At 38.3% G+C, this 23931-nt stretch overlaps 1 protein-coding gene across 1 annotated transcript in view; it reads left to right on the top strand.

Annotated features, from left to right (window-relative positions):
* LOC140726546 (annexin A10-like) overlaps positions 1 to 23931 on the top strand; it is an 82144-nt gene that overhangs the window by 44734 nt on the left and 13479 nt on the right. Inside the window, exons 5-9 of the mRNA XM_073043079.1 lie at positions 8006 to 8096; positions 10225 to 10304; positions 15907 to 15966; positions 16105 to 16198; positions 23762 to 23857. Coding sequence (XP_072899180.1) covers positions 8006 to 8096; positions 10225 to 10304; positions 15907 to 15966; positions 16105 to 16198; positions 23762 to 23857 — 421 coding nt within the window. The remainder of the gene's footprint in view (positions 1 to 8005; positions 8097 to 10224; positions 10305 to 15906; positions 15967 to 16104; positions 16199 to 23761; positions 23858 to 23931) is intronic.

Here is a 23931-nt window from a genome sequence, read left to right as displayed (position 1 = left end):
AATTTAAATTCAAGTGTATTCCTTTGCTGAATCAGAAAGTTATGTCCCCGCAATATGAAAAAAAATCAAATGTAATATTGTCAAAGTCCTGATATCACAGCAAATAATTATACATATTAAAGTCAAAACTTGTCTGCAACTAGATTTAGAACTGCCAAAGCTGGTAGACATTTGAATTGGAAAACCACATGTAATATTGATGTCACGAACAAGAGAAAATCTGCAGTTGCTGGAAATCCTTTGGCAGGACGGAGGATCTATTGTACTATCGATGAGATTTTTTTTTACATTTTGCAGTTTCTATGTTTAAAAAATATGAAGATAATTTTCCAACTTCAAATTCACAACAAATGGTCTTTCTCCTGTCAGCAAATATCAGAAAATCTGGTACTGCCTCACATGAGTGCTCAGCAATTAATTTGAAATGGTTGAACTTCCTGGCCTGCTGCCTGCTTTATTCCCTCAGCTGCACTTCCTTTCTGCAGTGCTGCGGATCCAGCGAAGATTGTAAGCCTCTCTGATGCAACTAACCCGCAAGCAGCCGTCAGGTCCCAGGAGGTGGTTTCTGATACTCAGGCTACCATAATGGCAGCTTGACAAAGACCTTTGGTTTGCTTTTGAATGTCTCAGAGGCTCAGAAACATTTTTTAAATAATTATATAAATAATTAAGCAACGGAAATAAATATTTTAGAAACTTGAAGTACATTTTCTGAAAACACATTTAAGTTATAAATTAAGCCAAACCTTAATGGTTAAGTAAAATTTAACAAGAAGTTTGGAGTTTAGTAAATTAGAAAGAAACTGAACAACTGCAGTGCACATGCCAAGTGTGTTATTAAATGTTGTCTTCCACACTTAATCTACCACTATCCGAGCAAGACTTTAAAGGTCTTCAGGGCCATATAGGAAGTGCAGCATTTCGGAAGTGGGAAAGACAGACACGGGTGGTGTGTGAGTCAGAATGAGCAATTGCTAGGCTTTGGAACTGGAAATGAAATATATGGAATTTACACTGAGTCTTAGGCCAGAAAGAAGTTCTCAAAGTTCAAAGTACAAAGCAAATTTATTATCAAAGTGCATCATATGTCACCACACACAAACCTGAGATTTATTTTCTTGCGGGAAATCACAGTAAATACAAGAAGCACAATAGAATCCCGACAGGACGGACATGAGCCAATGTGCAAAAAAAAGCACAACAAACTGTAACTACAAAAAGTAAGAGATAATAATAAAAAAAATAAGCAATAAATATCAAGAACATGAGATGGAGAGTCCTCGAAAATGAGGTCATAGGTTGTGGGAACATTTCGATGATGAAGTGAAGTTGAGTGAAGTTACCCCTTCTGGTTCAAGAGCCGAATGGTTAAAGGGTAATAACTGTTCCAGAACTTGGTGGTGTGAGTCCTGGGGCTCACTTACCTTCTTCCTGCTGGTAGCAGTGAGAAAAGAGTATAGCCTAGACGGTGGTGGTCCTTGACAATGGATGCTGCTTTCCTGTAACAGCACTCTATGTAGATGTGCTCAGTGGTGGAGATGGCTTTACCTGTGATGGATTGGTATGCACAGTTTTTTGTAGGTTTTTCCAAACAAGGCCATTGGTGCAGCCACTCAATATATTCTCCACCACACATCAATAGAAGTTGCCAAATTTTAGAAATATAGAAAACCTACAGCACAATACAGGCACTTCAGCCCACAAAGATGTGCTGAACATGTCCCTACCTTAGAAATTATTAGGCTTACCTATAGCCCTCTATTTTACTAAGCTCCATGTACCTATCTAAAAGCCTCTTAAAAGACCCTATCCACCTCCACCATCGTTGCCAGCAGCCCATTCCAGGCACCCACCACTCTGCGTAAAAAACTTACCCCTGACATCTCCTCTGTACCTATTCCCCAGCACCTTAAACCTGTTTCCTCTTGTGGCAACCATTTTAGCCCTGGGAAAAAGCCTCAGACTATCCACACGATCAATGCCTCTCATCATCTTGTACACCTCTATCAGGTCACCTCTCATCCTCCTTCGCTCCAAGGAGAAAAGGCCAAGTTCACTCAACCTATCCTCATAAGGCATGCTCCCCAATCCAGGCAACATCCTTGTCAATCTCCTGTGCACCCTTTCTATGGCTCCCACATCCTTCCTGTAGTAAGGTGACCAGAACCGAGCACAGTACTCCAAGTGGGGTCTGACCAGGGTCCTATATAGCTGCAACATTACCTCTCGGCTCCTAAATTCAGTTCCACGATTGATGAAGGCCAACACACCACCAAGTTATCCCAAGCTTCTAAGAAAGTAGAGGTGCTGCCGTGCTGGAATCAGGACAAATCCTCAGATATGACAGCACTGAGGAATTTAAAGTTGCTGACCCTCTTCACCTCTGATCCTCCAATGAGACCTGGATTATGGACCTCCAGTTTCTTCCTCCTTTCTTTCTGCTTGCAAAGAGCTTGTTATTAACAAGAAATACATTGAACTTCTCATTAGCTCCTGGTTTCTTTCTCCAAGTGGTCTGACACCAACAGCAGACCAGCATTTAGGTTAGTGGAGCACTGTAAGTGAGGTACATATGATTGTTGCTCAAAATTTTCATATGATTACTGAAAACATGTTTTATAAAGGGGGATGATGTTGATATAAAAGATGTTTACACATCAGTGAAGGAGTTCTTGCTGCTTTGTTGGACCTAGAAAATGTGACAGGATCATTATCACTATATAATGACTGAATCTGCCTCAATAATCAGGACTTTAATGGTAGGTAAACAGAACACAGATGATTTAGCACAAAAAGCCCTATGAATTTCCTGAACAGTATTCAACTTCACAGCTGCTGCTGATATCTTAAGTAGGAACAAAGAATACAGTTTAAAAAAATCAGCATCCATTCATTATGTTGTACTGCTTGAAAATAGAATTAATTTTTTACTTCAGAACAGTAACAAATAACCTACAGCGTCAATTCTCCACAACAGTTAAACAGTAATTTGAAACGTTATCCCACATGATTAGTTATTTACATTACAGAGCTCAAAATCTCAGCCAAGCTTCCTGACACATTGCAGCAATAAATTGTAATTTGACAGACAGCCTGGTGAATTTAATTCCATGCCACTAATTAAATTTCAAAATGATGTCAAAAAACTTCATCAGTAACTGGTAAAAACACAGAAACCAATTTTTTAAATTCCATTAAGTTTAATTCATAAGTTTAAAGTTCATATTTATTTTAAATATTCTTCCACTCCTCTTTGTAATATTAGCAACTTTTATATTGCCACAATTGTCTGAGGGCACAGTAGGTAATATTTTATTTTAAAACAAAATTATCATCCAAGGTAATTTGCTAGTAGAGGGAATGTATCAGAATCAGAATCAGTTTTATTATCACTGACAAACAGTATGCCATGAAATTTACTGCTTTACAGCAGTAGTACAGTGCAATACCTATAGAAAATTACTAGAAATTACAATAAGTAATGTAATACCCAAAGAGAGCAAAATAATGTAACAGTGTTCACTTTCATGCAACATTCAGAAATCTGATGGTGGAGGGGAAGAAGCAGTTGATAAAGCATTGAATGTGTGTCTTCAGGCTCCTGTACCTCCTCCTTGATAGTAGTAATGAGATGAGGACATGTCCTAGATGGCGAGAGTCCTTATTGATGGATGCTGCCTTTTGAAGATATCCTTGATGATGGTGAGACTCGTGTCCATGATGGAGTTGGCTGAGTTTATAAGCCTCTGCAGCTTTTTCTGGTCCTGTGCATTGATACCTCCATACCAGATGGTGATGCAACCAGTCAGAATGCTCTCCACTGTACATCTGTAGAAATTTGCTAGAACCTTTGGTGACAGACTCAAACTCCTAATGAAATATAGCTGCTGGCATGCCTTCTTCATAATTGTATCAATATGCTGGGCCCAGGATAGATCTACTGAAATGTTGACACCCAAAAACTTGAAGCTGCTCACTCTTTCCACTTCTGACCCTCAATGAGGACTGGAGTGTGTTCTCCCAACTTCCCCTTCCTGAAGTCCATAATCAGTTCCTTGGCTTACTGAGTGCAAGGCTGTTGTTGCAACACCACTTAATCAGCCTATCTATCTCACTCCTGTTTGCATATGTTGACACATTTAACATACTTGTTTTGCAGGTTTAATATTCTGAGCAATGTTTTAGTTTTCAAAATGTTCTGATACTGGCGTAATAACAGAAAACTTCATGGCTCTCCATGTGCAGAATACGATTCAAAACCAACATTTCCTAGTAGACACTAGCATCAAAACATAATTGATCTGAAATCTGTCAGTAAAATGACAATTGCCCTTTGCAAATAAGGCCACCTGAAAAGTAATATATACTTTCCTGATGAACTAATTTATCTAAGTGAAAAAGGTTTAACTTTACATATGGTCTCTCTGCAACTTAGGAAGGTTTGAAATGATTTACGATCAATTGTTGAAGTGTGATGTCTGTTGCAGTTTAGAGAATGCAACAGATATTTAAAAATTAAAGGGCAGACATATAAAGGAATCTATGTGATTTTTAAAAATTCATTTATATCCATGGAGGAAAACAGGTGTTTACGGGTGTTTGTTCCCATCTTGTTGCATTTCCAGTGTTCACTGTACACAGCCATGTTATGCACAAAGATGTGGCCCAGTACACTGATAATGATTCATCAGTAAAATTTGATTGATTAATCTGTAAGTATTGAATCTTGACCAGACTTGTAAATAACCAGCCTACTTTGCACTGTCTACTGCTCTTTTCATTCAACTTAGTGAAGAATGAGTTAGAGGTAGTCCCTATTTGATTCTATTTCAGCTACTAGAAATCACTTCAGCATTTTTGCAATGATACTTTGCACGCATCATTTGCCCAGAGCCCTATAAGCATCCTAACTGAAGTAATCTCTCATAGCAATGCTTCAGTGTACTCAAGAACCAGATAACTTTTGTTTCTTTAAACATCCCCTTCTTTCTGCTGAATTTGTTCTCAAAGCTACTTCGGATCAAGATCACAACACAATATCTCTCACCTCATCTCCTTACCTGCCCATCACCTCCCTCTGGTGTTCCCCTCCCCTTCCCTTTCCTCCATGGTCTGCTACCCTCTCCTATCAGACTCCCCTTTCTCCAGCCCTTTAACTCTTTCAGCTTTCCTCTCCTATCAGCTTCCCAGCTCTTCACTTCACCTCCCCCCTCCCAGTTTCACCTACCATCTACCACCTTGTACTTCTTCCTGCCCTCCCCCTAACTTCTTGCTCTAACTTCTCATCTGTTTTTTCCAGACCGGATGAAGGGCCTTGGCCTGAAAAGTCCACTGTTTATTCTTTTCCACAGATGGCCTGCTGAGTTCCTCCAGCATTTTTGAGTGTGTTGCACAATATAAAAAACTGCTGTTTTCAGAATATGGGAAATGTTGATAACCCTTCTTCAACCAAAAACAATGAGCAACAAGTACTCTAGTATACATAATTGGTATACGTGTCTCAAATAATTTTGCAATGAGTCATCTATGTGTTTAAGAAATACAATGGATTCTTGTTAATTGGGATGCATTAGGACCAGTACATTTTGACCCAATTATGTGCAGTCCCAATGAGCCAAAGTTTTTTGGAAATAGTTAAAAAATGTATCAAAGAGACAAACTGCCATTTAACTGTGTAACAAATTATGTATGTAAATGAAATACAGAACAAATTAGAACACTATAAATACTATTACAGTGTGTTCATTACTAATAGTTATTGATAGTATGCTGCCATGAATGGACTGCCTTCATACAATGTTTTCGACAACTGCATCCTCCAAATCATCATTTCCATTGTAACATTCAAAATAATTGTTGATACCTTCAAATTCTTTGCAGTTTCTAACTTGTTGAAGTAGTGAGATTGTTTCATTTTCATTCCCAGCCATTTCTGGCCTCTCCAAGCCTCAATGCTTAAAACCACAGTGAACAAAACAGTTCTGAATTGTCTTACTGCTTATTTCTTGCCATCATTGACAAAAATCACTGCTTTTTGAACACAAACACACACACAACTGATGCTGTTTAAAAACTGTTCGCTCTAAGCACCTTGTAGTGTCTAACGGCCACACAAGTACATCCAATTGATGCTTGGTAGAAATTGTTCAGCAACAGCCTCCTGTCCCAATGAAGCAGCACAATGTTCCAAATAAACTAAGGGTATCCTGGCTATTTTCTCAATTACTTTTTGTTCTTTAAGAGTTGTCCCAAATAAGTGGCCCAATTAACCAAAATCCACTGTAGAAATTATGTTATACAAAAGTCAACATTGTACTATGTAGAATAATTCTAATAAAACAATACAGAGGAAAATTGGTCCATAAGTCCAAATGTATCGAAAGAAAACAGCACAGATAGAAAAGGTGGTGAAGAAGGCAAATGGAGATCTGCCTTCATTTATTAGGGTACAAAATACGAGCACATGAAGGTTATGGTGTAATTTCATAAAAAATTGGTAAGCTACTGCTCTATACAATTCTGTCTTCCACATTATCAAAGAGGATGTAATTACAGTGGAGAAGGTGCAGAGGAGATTCATTAGCATGTTGTGAGGGATGGAGTTTTTCAGGCATGAGAAGAAAATGGATAGATTACGTTTGTTTTCCGTGCAGAGGAGGAGACTAGAGGGAAACTTGGCTAAGGTATACAAAATCACAGGAGGCCTAGATAATGTGAACAGTAAGAAACCTTTCCTGGATAGGGTAGATGGAAGAAAATATTTCCCACAGCAGAGATTGTTAAAACTAGAAGGCATTGGTTTATAGTAAGGGTTAAGAGATTGAGTATGATCTAAGGAAGAACTTTTCATCTAGAGAGGGGTGACATATTCAAACGCACCACTTAAATGGGTGGTGGAAGCAGATACACTCATAACACTTACAAAGTATCTGAACAACTACTTGAATCACCAGGCAGAGAAGGCTATGAATGATGTGCTCATAAATTAAGTCACAATTTACAATAGATGGGTGGCCAGACTGAACATGATGGGCCAAAGAGCCTTCTGTGATGTATCAACCTATAACTGAAACTGTATCATGTCTGGTTCTGAAGTCATAAGCTTGTGTTAGCATATTAACATATTGGAGGAACTTTCCAGAGGCCAGCACGTAATTGTCGTCATAAAATAGGCACAACTGTGCCTTTACTTTCTTTGAAGTTTGATAGACTGGACATGTCATCAAAAACTTTGACAAACTTATATAGCTGCACAGTGAAGAGCATTTTAACTGGTTGTATCATGCCTGATATGGAAACACCAAAGCCAAAGAATGGAAAAGTCTACAGAAGGTAGTGGGCACAACCCACTCTATCACAGGCAAACTCCTCCTCATCATTGAATACATTTATATGGAGTGTAGCCATGAGAAAGTAGCATCCATCATCAAAAAAAAACTTCTATTCAGGCTATGCTCTCTTCTCAGTACTACTGTTACATTCCACACCACTAACTTCAGGAACAGTTCTTACCCCACAAACATCAGGATCCAGAACCAGCATGGAGAACTTCTAAACACAAAGTACACTGCAGGTACTGTGGTCAAATCAAGACATACAAAAAAGCTGGATGAACTCAGCAGGTCGGGCAGCATCCGTTGAAAGAAGCAGTCAATGTTTTGGGTTGAGACCCTTCGTCAGGACTTAAAAATCAGGACTCAGTCCTGACGAAGGGTCTCAACCCGAAATGGAGAACTTCTGCTTTGAGTGATTTTGTGACCTACAGGTTCATTTTCAAGGACTCTTGACATATTCTTAGTATTATGCCTCTCCTTAAATACCAATTTTGATCCTAATACCAGTGCTGTGATATCTTTCTCACTGTCATTAGTGCAACATGCACTATACTTTATTTCTTAGTTTTTTTATTAAGTGTGGATGGCACAAATGAACTTGTTTCATCATACTATTAATCTAATAAAAGTTATTTAATCTTATTAAGGTTATTTTCTCCTTTCATATGAAGGGTGCAGGCACAGATGAAAACTGCCTAATTGAAATACTTGCCTCAAGAACGAACAATGAGATCTATGCAATCAATGAAGTCTACATGATGCGTAATGTATTTTTGAAATTCTATTCAAATAATAAATACCAGTTAAGATTTACAAAAGCAGCAACTTCCAGTTTCCAAGGATAAGTATTTATTTGCACCTGGAATGAGGGTGATGGTAGTCAAGCCATATTTATTAGTCAACACAGTTTGCTACAAGGAACAGTGGCAGTGACATAGTGGTTGAACAATCGCATTATTAATTTACTTCATTATTTACTGTCATACTGCATGGAATAGGCCCTTCTGGTCCTTTGAGCTGCACTGCCCAGCAATCTCCTGATTTAATCCTAGCCTAATCACAGGACAATTAACAGGGACCAAATAAAACTTACCATCTGGTACATCTCTGGACTCTAGGAGGAAAATGGAGGAAACCCATGCAGTCACAGGGAGAACATACAAACTCCTTACAGGCAGCAGCAGGAATTGAACCCAGGTTGTTGGTACTTTAAAGTATTGTGCTAACTACTACACTACTATGCCTCCACAATAACAACAATTATGATGTTATCGATCCCACGACAATGGTAAAATCTTGTCTTAACGACAATGAAGAAGCTGTCTATATGTCCAGTTAGGCTTGCTCTTTGTGGAAGTATTTGAAATCAATGGTGCAACTATAATATTGAAATTTCTACCATCCTCAGTTGCAGAGGTTGCAGGATAAGAAGATGCTCTTGATATAATTGTTAAAATTTGTCTTAGAACAGGAATGATGTAATGTTGATGGAGAGGTGATATTCAGTCTAGTGCACATCAATCAACTGCTCTTTCTTGCATGGTATCTATTATTTTAGCTATTATTCTACTTGCAACCAGACAGATGCAAGACTTGAAGTTTAGTGGGGAAGCCTTGAGGACCCAAGTTATATCACTTATCATAAAAGTGCCCAGATTGTGTTCTATACTTATAAGAGTGTGTTAAAGTGGCTAGCCCAGTAAATCAACTACATCCAAATTTTAAATTGGGTTCCTTGGAAAGGTCACTTAAAACTTTACTTATTTTATTTCATTTGTGGCAGAAATGAAAATTGATATTGCTTCAGCACTAATTCATGGGATAATTACTGTCTTTTCTTTCTGGAGTTCATTGTTGTCTTGCTATTTTGTTACTTGCTGCATCCAAAAAAAAAGTTGTGGATGCCAAAACAAGGCTCCATGAAGCTTCTGACAATGTTTTACTGACAACAAACTTCTAAAAAGATGTTCAGTTGTCATGATCACTGGTCTCTGATTGTTAACCTGAAGCCATTAGACTCGAGGAGTCCAGATTGAATGGATATACCCCAACCATGTTCATACCAGACATCTCCAAGGATGATGGTTCAACAGTCTGATATGTTAGTTGTTAAATATGGTAGCCACCTTTTTAGGCCTTTTATATCAATGTCTATCACTAGGTGTCCTCAGATGTTAATGATTTAGACTTTTAAAGGGTTAATAGGACTAAAAGCACCTATATTTTATCTCTGCTTAATACCTGAATAATTGCCAATAGGTACTTCCATATTCTTTCATTTTTGAACTTACCAATCTCTACAATGTGAGTGAACTATGCCTTTCATCCGCGCACCCTTTTACCACTGCTGTCTGTGGCAATGAATTCCACATATTCAACCCACTCTGGCTAAAGATATTCCTCCTCATCTCTGTTCTAAAGTTTCATTCTTTTCTAATGTTGTGCCTTCTGATCCTAGATTCTCCACTGTTGAAGTCATCCTCTCTATCTAGGCCTTTCAGTATTTGGTATGCTTCAGTGAAATCCTCTCATTCTTCTGAACTCCAGTGAGTACAAGCCTAGAGCCATCAAATGCTCCTCATAGGTTAACCCATTCATTCCTGGAATCATTCCATAAACCTCTTCTGGATCCTCTCCAATGTCAGCAGATCCTTCCTTAGATATAGAACCCAAAACTGCTCATGATACTCCAAATATTATCCCTATAAAGTCTCAGCATCACATCCTTGTTCTCCTGACATGCTAACATTGCTTTTGCCTTCTGTACTACCAACGCTACTTGAAAGTTAACCTTTAGGAAATCCTGCACTAGGCCTCTCCATTGTGCAATCTACAAATTTGAAAATTTCACACGGTTGTCAATGTAATTTGTAATTTTTTTGTGTTTTAGAGTTTGGCATACAACTTCAAGAGGATATTGATTCAGAAACATCTGGACACTTCAGGGATTGTCTCATGCTGCTTGCACAAGTACCTTCTTTCTTATTAATATTGCCTATGTTGTGCACTGAGTTTTGTGAAAGTACGTGTCATAATACCAAACCCTTTACACCGACCATGTAATTCTAACGATTTCCTGTGGCAAAACTCGTGAAAATAACAAATTCGCTTTCTCATTTCTTTTCAATTGGAAATTAATCATGTTTAAGCAAAAGATCTCATGTATTCTATAAGATGACGTGTAATAAAAGTCATGTTATCTTATTCCTAACCAAATGCTTCGGAAGTTACAAGGGCTATTTATCACAATTTTTATTGCATTCAAGCACCTATAATACCCAAATCTTGTTGGATGTAATTCTTTACATTATGCTGAGAAGGGATGGTGGAACATTGCTTTGTTTCTCTTTCTCCAATAACAAGAAATCTCAATTAGCTGTATGGAGCCATTGTCTCAGTGAGCCCTCAGGAGCACACAATGGGCCTGTCTCTGTGAGACACCAGGAATAAATGGAAGTTTCATCTTGGAGAAACCCAATGTCCTATCCCAATGCAACCCAGGTGGAGATAGGACACCTATCCCAGTGAGGACCCATGAATGACAGGGTGAAGTCTTAGACTACAGGGCGGTATTTTCTGTTTCACCAAAGCCCTGAGAATAGAACTCCAATGTAGAAAAATGTCACTCATCAGGAAGTTTACTCATGGACTTGCTTGGTTTAATTAAGCTCAATTTCCGCTGTCCAAACCCATTTGATCCATAGTTTAAAGAACTGACAAGTAACACATGAATAGACTAAAATAAATTACTTCAATGATTGCTTCAAATTCTTTACCTGAACAATGCACCTGAGGTTATATTACAAATATAGCCATATATTAATTTGACAGACAAATTGGATCCAAAAGTCATAAGCGATATACATCCAAAAAAGCAAATATGCCCACGCAGAATCATTTCAGAACCATACCATGGAAGTAGTACCGCAGAATTTTACCATAAGAAGTTATCCTGATCATGTCCAGAATTCAATCTTTAACACATGAATTCCAGGCTTTGTAAGAGACTTAGACTGGAAATCCATTACAATTAGAATGAGAGTGTTTATTAGGAGAATAAGAAAGCCAAGTAATGCAGAGGAATCGCAACATTGCTGAGAAGTGGACACACTGCTCATTAAAATGTGAGCCATTATAACCCACTGAAATCACTATGAGATCTTGGACTTGAATCATCAACTGTTTCCCTTCCACAGATGCTGCCTGACCTGCTGAATGCTTTTTATTGACACATTTGCAGTCAGCATTGTTTTTTGTTTTACTTTTTCAAACTGCTTATTCACTCTGCTATGAGCTGAATATTCCCTCTAGCAGTCCAGCATCACTGCCATAAGTTAACATGTATATTCCACTTTCATAATATGCTAAAAACTAAAAGCAGCAGGATCTACCATGGATAGCAAACTTAGGGGTGAGGTAAAAACAGCTATCAAGGCCATTTTAGGGTTAGGGACAACCACTTATTCTCTGAATATGCCGGCACTGAATTAGAATTGCTGATCAACTGGATCGTGCTTTCACTTGGGAGAATCCATTCAGGGACATACTCTGAGTAAAACAGTATCCTCCCAAAGATAATATAACTAGTGAATTCAGTTACCTCACTGGCTGTGGAAAGGACTGACCAATTAAACCAATGGCCCAGTTCACTACATACGTAGATAATCTGTGAGTAATAGAGAAGAAATAAATAGCCACATTGGTAAATAATGTGATTTTGTTCTCAAGTTTTTAAAGGTGCTAGAATGGAACATTAAGGTTTATCAATATCTTGACCATGAATATAACACATTGAAAAGAGTATAGTATATTTAAAAAACATTTCAATATTATAACATTTCATTCAAACTTTTTTAAAACACTGATTTATTCTGGGCACTAACAAATATTTTTATTTGTCAATGATGTCAGTTAATAATATTTTGTGACTTAATGTATTAATTATACATATAAAATACCACTAACAAATATCCCAGTTTGAAAAATGAAACAGTTTGATTTACTGAATAGTTTTATGTATCTTGAGGTTGCAACTAAACAAGATCTGCTGCTAATATTGTATAATTTGCTTTTGCTGTCCGAGAACAGGATCAATACTGGTCTCCAGCTGCAGAAGGAAAAACTGTCCTTTTCTCCTTTGCTTTCAAATGCCATTGCAGTGCTCAGCAAAATAAATAGCAAATGTTTAGCTCACACTATACCATTGGGGATAAAAAATGTAAAGGCATTCACATCTTTCTGGCTGTAGGTTAGGGTCACTTCTTTAAATGTACAGTGCGACTGAAGCTTGTTTCAGACAAGCTTAATAACAAGTTGTATTATCAGGAACCACTGATTTAAATTATTAATATGTGTGTCTAGGCATTATGAAGATCAATGCTTGATCAATTTTGAAACTCCAAAATGGCCAAAATGTGATAAGGTTGGTTTATTTGTAAAAGGGCAGATCAATCCCGAAGCAAGACTTGTGACCTTACTTTCTATGAGCTAAATTGAATAAGCTTAGCTTGCCATAGAGAAAAAATTACTGAGGGTGTAGTTTCTTAAAACTGAGTTAGCTGTCAGTGGAACAATGCCCTTTAGCCTACTGCGCCTATATGACTTCTTCCTATTTCTGATGAAACCATTGTGATGGTGATATGTGCTGTTTTCTAACGCAGGCAGAGTTACAGTAATCTCTAACAGAGTAAAATGTAATATTAAAAATTGAATGAATTTCCATCCAGGTTCTCTCATTTGGCCAGAACGATTCTTTAAAAGCCTGTAAAATGTATCAAACATGTTCATATAATATTTATGAGTTATTTTGCAATCTTCTGTGGAAAAAATGTCAGACAAGTGGGAGATCCTCCAGAGAAAATCCCATCTTAAATGATAAATAAAAAGCTGAGGGTTAACATTTTCATTCACTTGCTTTTAATTATAATTTGGATGCTTCTAAATGGCAAACTGATTTTTTAATATAAAAATTTGTCTTTAAACTCATCCACAACATTTTGAATTCCGCACAATCATTACTTTATTTGAAATTGGCTTCAGAAATTGGAGTCACTGAGAGCAATATTGTGCTCAAGGGTCTACTGCCATCTATTGGTACGAAGATTTTTTTTGCAACAGGCAATGATAACTCGAGAAATTGATACCCTACAGCTGTGCTTTATCTAAAAGTAGCATGGTGTGCATACTGACAGGAAAATATTTCTACATCTAGGTATACATTTTACATCGTTCATTTGAACAATAAAACGAAAATGGGCAAAGGTAAAAGAAGAACTATTTTTATTACTAAAAATTAAAATGAAGTCAAAAAATCTAAAATTATATTTTTCACCACGAGAGCAAGAATAATAGAATAGGTGCCAAATTAGGGCAGGTGCAAAGTACAAAATTTAGAAGACCGTAAATGTTAGACTTCATTTATTAGGAAAGAATGCTGCCTGGATTAGAGGGTATGAGCTGTAAGAAGAGGTTGGACAAAGCTGTAATGATTTCATTGGAGCATCCAAGGCTGAAGGGAGATCTGACAGAAGTTGTAGGAGGCATGTATTCTGTATTGGGCATTTATTATGTGTACTATGGTAACTAGTCACATTAGTGGTGGTGCGGTAGAAGCAAAGGGAATAAGTTATGTGTCCGTGCTTATTTTGTGGCAGTTTGTAGCTTGGGGCTGGTGAAGGTCGTATTTATGCTGACTGCTGAGATAGCGCTCAATCAATAATGCTTAATTCTACATTGGCTAATTGCTAATGAAGGATCGAAATTAAGAATTTGACTCTTTGGAGCAATCATTGGAGCTGTGGGCACGTCACGCAAGTATAACAACTCCGTCTGGGGTTGCAGGTTGGCAGCAATTGTTTTGCTTTGATTTTGGATCAATTCTTTTTGCTGCTACAGAAGTTGATAAAAATCATGAAAGACAGGGTTGGTAGTGCAAGCAGAGATGATAGTGGCATTCAGGAGGCTATTAGATGCACAAATAAATATGCAGGGAATGGAGGAATATGGATTATGTGCAAAAGAGATTAGCTTAATTGGCAACATGTTGAGCACAGACACTGAGGTCTAAAGGACCTGTTGCTGTGCTGTACTGTTCTATGAACAAGCTGTGTCTCTTTCTTGTGGAGCAATTGGATGAGACAGTGAAGGAAGAAGCAGATGGCGTTCACAGTATATTAGGTAGGTTGTGTCTGATTTGTTTTTTGAGATTCATGACTATCCAGCCTTGTTTCTGATGTTTCTGAATTTAGCTTTGTTTCTGAAATTTTTCATATGTTTCTGAATTTGGCTTACCTCTCTTAAAGTAAGAGGAAAGCCTATCTAACAAGTGAGAATACTGCATTGTCACTCTGAAGGTTAAGTATTCAATAGAAATAATTTATGAACATAATAAATGGGAATATCCTTTATGCTTTGTCCTTTAACGTGGTTGAATGAACTCAGCCTTTTCTCCTTGGAGCGACGGAGGATGAGAGGTGACCATATAGAGGTGTATAAGATGATGAGAGGCATTGATGATGTGGATAGTCAGAGGCTTTTTCCCAGGGCCGGAATGGCTAGCATGAGAGGGCACAGTTTTAAGGTGCTTGGAAGTAAGTACAGAGGAGATGTCAGGGGTAAGTTTTTTACGCAGAGAGTGGTGAGTGCGTGCAATGGGCTGCCGACAATGGTGGTGGAGGCGGATACAATAGGGTCTTTTAAGAGACTCCCGGACAGCTACATGAAGCTTAGAAAAATAGAGGGCTCTGGGTAACCCTAGGTAATTTCAGTTACAGCACAGCTTTGTGGGCTGAAGAGCCTATATTTTGCTGTAAGTTTTCTATGTTTCTATGTTAAAGCTTCACTAATCCAGCTCTCCTAAAACTTTGTTGGTGCTGAAGTAGCAGACTTTCTGGATTATTGGATGTTTTTCCAATATTAATTTGAAACATTCGATTAAGCTGTTAAGTTTAAAGAGACTGTGGGAAACAACTCTTGATAAACTTCAAGGGAGTTTTGGAGACTGAACCAGATAAGTTCCGGGGAAGCACAAGAATCTGGCTCCCATGGAGTGAAAATGACTGTGGGAATCTGGTCCTTGTCTGCATAGGAATCAGTACCTCTTGAGCCAAATGATGGCCGGTGAGATTTTTCAATGGTCAGATAGCAGATTATCAGTTTTGCTGTGGAAGACACCAGGGGAATGTTTTTACTTGTGGGAAGAAGTAAAATGAGAAGACATTGATATAAGATAGTCACAAGTCAACTAACTGAAAATTCAGGCCAATATTACAGTGACTGCTGCTTAAAAGGACTCCCCTTCTTTGTTATATCTGATATCTCACAAACTAACCCCCTAATATTCATCACAATTTCTCTAATTCTAATTGCAAAGATTTTTAATAACCTCACTTTATAGAATAAACCCCAAGTTGTGTGCTATATTTTTATCATCTGTTTCTGTTCTACACTCTACACCTAGCATTTCATACACATAGAGAAAATTGTCATAACTAACACTTTTGAAGAGAACTGTATTTAGCAACAATATTCTTCCTTGTTCTTATTACTTATTTATGCCCATCAATGTTTACAGGGAACCAGGGAAGAAGGATATGGGTATGAGGATCAAGGCATGGCTGCTCAAGATGCCACGGTAAAAGGAAGTTATTTTGTACATTTGACTTTCACCTGTATATTGTCATTTCTATTTTAATTAACTCACTGCACAAGTACATTTGAAGAGCTGATAGACAACACTGCTAATTTTTTCTTTTAATGATTTACGTTTCAGGCACTTTGGGGAGCTTGCCAAGATGAAACAGGGGAGAATAAAAAGATCTTGCAGTACATCCTATGTAAAAAGAGCTTTCAGCATTTGTGGATGGGTAATTATAGCTTTTGAATGATAAGACCAAGAGTATTAGTAAAAGAAAATCACAGAGGCATAAACGCTTTCATTCAATGTGCATCAGAAAACACAAGACCTATACTTGAATACACTTACTTAGACTTTCACATTTTTTTTATTATTATTTCTATTCTTTTTCTGAATCAGGAAAGCAACTCATCACTTCCTGCTCAAACACATTTATGGATAAACACAAAAGCTGCTCTTGCCAATGAAGGCCACATTAGAAATCAAGAATTTCCCAAATACAGTCCACTATTCCCTGTGCTCTGAACTTATATTTCCATGAAAGAAGTCACTAATGGCAAAATGAGACACCACTACTTAGGCCAGTGTATAGAAAGAAGTGATGAACATCTACATTAGTTTAAATGTGTCTTCATCATAATATCATCATTCCATGTTACTGAGGGTAACCACCATGATAAAAATCACTGCAAGCAAATTGTGGGTGCAGCATCTAATTTTCTAACCATTTGGTTCATAAGACAGAGAACCTTAAGCAAAACTGTCATTTCCCATGGTATATCCTTCACACTGAGAATATTGAATGTATTTTTTCATAATCTTTAACAGCACAACACTGCTGATGCCAATTCAGTGCAAGTTAAAGTGAGAAATATCAAGTAGCCAGAGAATAAAGGAGAATAGAAGCCAACTTTAACGAGTAAATTTCCATACTAAAGGTGTGAGAATATTTAAAGAACTCCCCTTCTGTCTAGTTCCTTCAAAAGCAGTAATTTCTCTATCCTTCAGTTCTTTTGCAGTCCATTCACTTTACTTTCTTTATTTTTCTTTTACTTTGAAGATGGACATAAGTGTTGTGACATCTAAACCAGGCAGAAGCAGCTGAGAATAAGCACTTACTACTGGACAGGATAACCACTTGTTTCATAAATAGCACATTGTGTATATATTATCTATAGGATTTCCTACAGAACTTCACCTAATCTTCTACAAGAACAATTTGCACTTCTAAAACTTTCCTACAGAAGACAACAGCAGCAGTGTTGTAGGATTTTCCCTTAAAGTTTCATAATACCATTTTATTTTAAATCACAAGTCTGGGTTTGATCATATATAAGACTATTGTTGAAGAACCATTGTAAAGAGCTTGCACCTATTCAAATAGATTCCTGCCATCAATTTCATGAAGCAGCTCAGAGCACAACCTTGCCAGCAATTTTCTTTTATGTAATGCTCTGAAACAAAACTCCTGTCACATTATGGGAGCACAAAAAGCTTGCATCATTATCATGCTGAAAGGTAAGTAAATATTGCAAGTAAAATTATGTTTAGAAAGGTATTGGTTGTGCAATTGTTCAGAATATTCCACTTAATCTTTTATGCAAAATTAGGAATGTGTATTGACAGTAGGAACAGTTGACCCTGAGAAAAGTTAATGACAGTTGTTCAATTCAGAGGTTTTTGATCCAAGGTTCTTTTAGGAAAGAGGCACAAATCATGTTGCTTCATGATTGTTTTATTAAGATTTGATAGAACAGAGGAAAGTTGAATAGACAATGATAGAGAAAGCTCAGATTAAAGAAGCTAAAATGATTAGAATGGTGCTGCTTGGTGTTTAGCTATTTATAGCTTTAGAGATAAGAAAACTTCCATTCAAATCTATGAATAAGAATTAACCAATTAGAAAGCACATTGAATATTGCAGTACCAAGTTAATGAGAAACCACCTGCTCAAATAATGCAGAACAAAGAAACTTACAGAGCTTTCCAGAATCCTACTTTGTATAGCCACTATAACATATTGAACTTGCGTATACATTTAAGAACTACTTACATAAAACATAGAATAGTACAGCACATTACAGGCCCTTTGGCCCACAACGTTATGCCGACCCTCAAACCCTGCCTCCCATATAACCCCCCACCTTAAATTCCTCCATATACCTGTCTAGTAGTCTCTTAAACTTCACTAGTGTAACTGCCTCCACCACTGACTCAGGCAGTGCATTCCACGCACCAACCACTCTCTGAGTGAAAAACCTTCCTCTAATATCCCCCTTGAACTTCCCTCCCCTTACCTTAAAGCCATGTCCTCTTGTACTGAGCAGTGGTGCTCTGGGGAAGACGCACTGGCTGTCCACTCTGTCTATTCCTCTTAATACCTTGTATACCTCTATCATGTCTCCTTCTCTCCAAAGAGTAAAGCCCTAGCTCCCTTAATCTCTGATCATAATCCATACTCTCTAAACCAGGCAGCATCCTGGTAAATCTCCTCTGTACCCTTTCCAATGCTTCCATATCCTTCCTATAGTGAGGCAACCAGAACTGGATACAGTACTCCAAGTGTGGCCTAACCAGAGTTTTATAGAGCTGCATCATTACATTGAATCTCTTAAACTCTATCCCTTGACTTATGAAAGCTAACACCCCATAAGCTTTCTTAACTACCCTATCTACCTGTGAGACAACTTTCAGGGATCTGTGGACATGTACCCCCAGATCCCTCTGCTCCTCGACACTACCAAGTATCCTGCCATTTACTTTGTACTCTGTCTTGTAGTTTATCCTTCCAAAGTGTACCACCTCACACTTCTCCGCGTTGAACTCCATCTGCCACTGCTCAGCCCACTTCTGCATCCTATCAATGTCTCTCTGCAATCTTCGACAATCCTCTACACTATCTACAACACCACCAACCTTTGTGTCGTCTGCAAACTTGCCAACTCACCCTTCTACCCCCACATCCAGGTCATTAATAAAAACCATGAAAAGTAGAGGTCCCAGAACAGATCCTTGTGGGACACCACTAGTCACAACCCTCCAATCTGAACGTACTCCCTCCACTACGACCCTCTGCCTTCTGCAGGCAAGCCAATTCTGAATCACCTGGCCAAACTTCTCTGGATCCCATGACGTCTGCCTTTCTTAATAAGCCTACCGTGTGGAACCTTGTCAAATGCCTTACTAAAATCCATGTAGGTCACATCCACTGCACTACCCTCATCTACATGCCTGGTCACCTCCTCAAAGAACTCTATCAGGCTTGTTAGGCACGATCTGCCCTTCACAAAGCCATGCTGACTGTCCCTGATCAGACCATGATTCGCTAAATGCCCATAGATCCTATCTCTAAGAATATTTTCCAACAGCTTTCCCACCACAGACGTAAGGCTCACTGGTCTATAATTACCTGGACTATCCCTACTACCTTTTTTGAACAAGGGGACAACATTTGCCTTCCTCCAATCCTCCGGTACCATTCCCATGGAGAACGAGGACATAAAGATCCTAGCCAGAGGTTCAGCAATCTCTTCCCTCGCCTCGTGGAGCAGCCTAGGGAATATTCCATCAGACCCCGGGGACTTATCAATCCGAATGTATTTTAACAACTCCAACACCTCCTCTCCCTTAATATTAACATGCTCCAGAACATCAACCTCACTCATATTGTCCTCACCGTCATCAAGTTCCCTCTCATTGGTGAATACCGAAGAGAAGTATTCATTGAGGACCTCGCTCACTTCCACAGCCTCCAGGCACATCTTCCCACTTTTATCTCTAATCGGTCCTACCTTCACTCCTGTCGTCCTTTTGTTCTTCACATAATTGAAGAATGCCTTGGGGTTTTCCTTTACCCTTCTCGCCGAGGCCTTCTCGTGCCCCCTTCTTAAGCTCCTTTATTGTTACCCTATATTCCTCAATAGACCCATCTGATCCTTGCTTCCTAAACCTCATGTATTGTACCTATCTACTTAAGATAGATGTAGATAAATAATTGCTAAACTGCAAAGAAGATAACAATTGAACATTCTAATCTAAGAATTAAACAGTTGAATCTAACATTGACAAAAGGAGACAGAGGAATTAGATTATGAAATCAACTGGAGTGAAGCTCATTTGAAAACTATGACCAATTATCTCCTCCTTAGATATATTTTGGAGCATATTCCCTGTCACTGGATATAAGTCCTCAAGCTGCCAAATAACTATATTCTTGGTTTACCTTTAACACAGAGGATGGGAAGCAGGCATCATTCCTTTCCAAAAGCATTCTTTGACAGGCAATAAATTCAGCCCTCAAACATGTAGGCCACATTATGAACCGCTGCAGCATGGCCTGTTGCAGACTGCTGGTGTTCATTTTCATTTCATTAAGCTGTGGGGTGATATTATCATCAAGTACTTTCTACCATGGTAAAGTTTGTCATTAAAATTTAAAGATTTGGCTTATATTTTCCAAGAGTGAAGTAGCTAGAGTTAAAATGAGGCCCTAGTTCTTAAGATCAGTGTGATTCAAGTAAATAGTGAACTTAAATGCTGTTGGCATAAGCTACAGTCTCTTTGGCTGACTAAAACTGAGCCACACAGAAGCTCTAACTGGGAAATATTCACAAAACAAGCCTTCAGGAGTGGGAGTCCAAGAGAATCTCTCTCTCCTGTCATGGTATTTTATACTTGATTTATTTAGAGGCACAGCGCAGATTGGCACTTGTGGCCCTTTGAGCTGCACCACCCAGCAAACCCCGACAACCCCCTGATTTAACCCTAACCTAATTACAGGACAAATTACAATGACCAATTAAACTATCACCCAATATGTCTTTAGACTATGGGAGGAAACCCACCACACATTCCACGGGGAAGGTGTTGTACAGTCTCCTTACTGAAGATGCTAGGATTTAACTCTGAACTCCAACACCCTGAGCTGTAAACCACTACATTGCCATAGCACCCAAATTCTTCAACTCAACGACAACAATATCCAATTAACTACTGTTTCAATTGCCATAATCACCTACTTAATTTTTAACATTTTGAATATAGTCAGGTAAATTGGCAGAACTACACCTTTACAATGGTAGCACATCCCAATTAGCAGAACCCTGTTGAATATTCAATACTGGATGCAAGAGGTACTGCACATGCTGGAAATCTAAAGCAATACACACAATGTGCTATAGGAGCTCAGCAGGTCAGGCAGCATCAATGGATGGGAATGAACAGTTGATGTTTCAGGCCAAACCCCTTCATCAGATGAGCTTTAGATGAGTTTTAACAATTGGAATAATCATTTTGATAGTTTAAAAAATCCACAATGTCTTTTGCCCAAGAGGTGTTTTGATTTGCAAAATACTTTCTACTGTTTTTTACATTCTGCCAAATAATTCTTCTGTAAATTGATAATCTGAGAACTCTTTAGGGTGACTTGCATTGCAGAAGCAAAGCTTAATTACATCACATCACATTTTATCCTGCAGAAGCTTAACCTCACTGCAGTTCATATATATCTGTCTGCATTTGAATTATCAGATGAATTGTTGTCCTTGTCTAAATCAAGTTTTACTTATACACCTTTGTTTAATGTTAGCAGCTTTAATAAAGGACCCAATTTTAACCAGACTCAGAAATTGGGCAAGCAGTGCTTGAAAATAAATGATAGACAAACCATCCAGACTTTGAACAAAAGCAAGGAAGGGTTGGATTTTAAGGATCCTCAGCTTCATATAGAGGTTTCCACTCTGTTCCCACCAAACTCCAGCAGAAATCAACATTTGATCACTAAATGGATGTGCAATGTTGGGGGCTGGCATACCTATGTTTTAATATAAAATAATTGTCATTTGAAAAAGGATCAGGAGACACCCAAACATGTGAACAGAGGTCACTACACACTTCCAGCAGAATAGCACTGAACTAAAATGTGTGGACTTACGTCAATACTACAGGTTTTGTAATAAATATGTAACTAAACATGGCTAGCATGAGAGGGCATAGTTTTAAGGTGCTTGGAAGTAGATACAGAGGAGATATCAGGGGTAAGTTTTCTACGCAGAGTGGTGAGTGTGTGGAATGGGCTGCCAGTGGCAGTGGTGGAGGCAGAAATGATAGCAACTTTTAAAAGACTCCTGGATAGGTACATGGAGCTTAGAAAAATAGAGGGCTATGGGTAAGTCTAGGTAGTTCTAAGGTAAGGACATGTTTGGCACAGCTTTGTGTGCTGAAGGGTCTGTATTGTGCTGTAGGTTTTCTACGTTTCTATGTTAAATATATTTAAATAACTGTCAGATGGGCAAAATCTGGAAATGAAGTAATTGAAATGTTTGGACATAGTTATATTCCTCCAATGAATGCAGTAGTAAACAAATACCATGCAACGCTAAATCTTTTCAGAATTAGAATCAGAATCAGGTTTATTATCACCAGCATGTGTTAAGAAATTTGTTCTTAGCAGCAGCAGTTCAATGCATAACATAATATAGAAGAAAAATAAATAAATTACAGTATATTTATATTGAATAGATTAAAAATCGTGCAAAACCAGAAATTATATATATTGGTGGAGGCAGATACGATAGGGTCTTTTAAGAGACTTTTAGATAGATACATGGAGCTTAGTAAAATAGAGGGCTAGAGGTAAACCTAGTAATTTCTAAGGTAGGGACATGTTCAGCACAACTTTGTGGGCCAAAAGGCCTGTATTGTGCTGTAGGGTTTCTATGTTTCTAAAAAACTGAGGTAGTGTTCCTGGGTTCAATATCCATTTAGGAATCGATGGCAGAGGGGAAGAAGCTGTTCCTGAATCACTGAGTGTGTGCCTTCAGGGTTCTGTACCTCCTTCCTAATGGTAACAGTGAGAAAAGGGCAAGCCCTGAGTGCTGGGGGTTTTTAATAATGGACGCTGCCTTTCTGAGACACCACTCCTTGAAGATGTCCTAGGTACTTTGTAGTCTACTACCGAAGATGGAACTGACTAAATTTATGACCCACCGCAGCTTCTTTTGGTCCTGTGCAGTAAGTCCCCCATCCCCATACCAGACAGGGATACAGCCTGTCAGAATCTCTCCACAATACACCTATAGAAGTTTTCAAGTGGTTTTGTTGATATACCAAATCTCTCCAAACTCCTAATGAAGTATATTTGCTGCCTTGCCTTCTTTATAGATACATCAATATATTGGGACCAGATTCGGTCCTCAGTAATCTTGACAACCAGGAACTTGAAACTGCTCACTCTCCCCACTTCTGATCCCAGTATGAGGATTGGCATGTGTTCCTTCATTTTGCCATTCCCAAAGTCCACAATCAGCTTTCTTGTCTTACTGACGTTGAGTGCAAGGTTACTGCTGCGACACCACTCGACTAGTTGGTATATCTCATTCCTGTACGCCCTCTCGTCTCCTTATAAATGCACCCGGAAATGATAGCTGGCCCTGAGTTTAATATTTGTCTTTCTGCACTATATAACCTGTAACTTATAAGACAGGGTGTCCTCGTCAACTGTAAGAAAATATGTCTTTGAAAATCATATCTTGTCAAAGGTACGTGGCACGCAAATGGATACTGGGTTAGCATGCAGGCAAAATATTTCCTTTCACTTACTTTGATTCTTGGCAGCAGTGACCTCAACCTTGGTGATTTTATTTACGGTAGTTTATGATCAGAATTTCACTCAGTTATGTTTCTGTGAGGTGTGATAAATTGCAAGCAATCTGTCCTTATATTGCTAGACATAGATTAGTAAAACATTGCTAAAAACCTTCTTGATTTTCCTTAATGTCACATCCATTTGCAGCCTTTCAACAGTTCCAATTAATGTATGGCAGGGATATTCAAGAAGCAATAACCAACTGCTATGAGGGACACTTTCAGCAATTACTTGTAGCAATTGGTAAGTAAATTATCTGAGTAACATGTATTAAATATTAGGTTCAAATTTTAATTTTTAATTCTAGTTACATATTA

This window comes from Hemitrygon akajei, chromosome 4 (genome assembly GCF_048418815.1).
Source record: "Hemitrygon akajei chromosome 4, sHemAka1.3, whole genome shotgun sequence".
Classification (NCBI taxonomy): domain Eukaryota; kingdom Metazoa; phylum Chordata; class Chondrichthyes; order Myliobatiformes; family Dasyatidae; genus Hemitrygon; species Hemitrygon akajei.
Note: the sequence above shows the minus strand (reverse complement) of the source record. Positions and strands in the feature narration are given on the sequence as shown.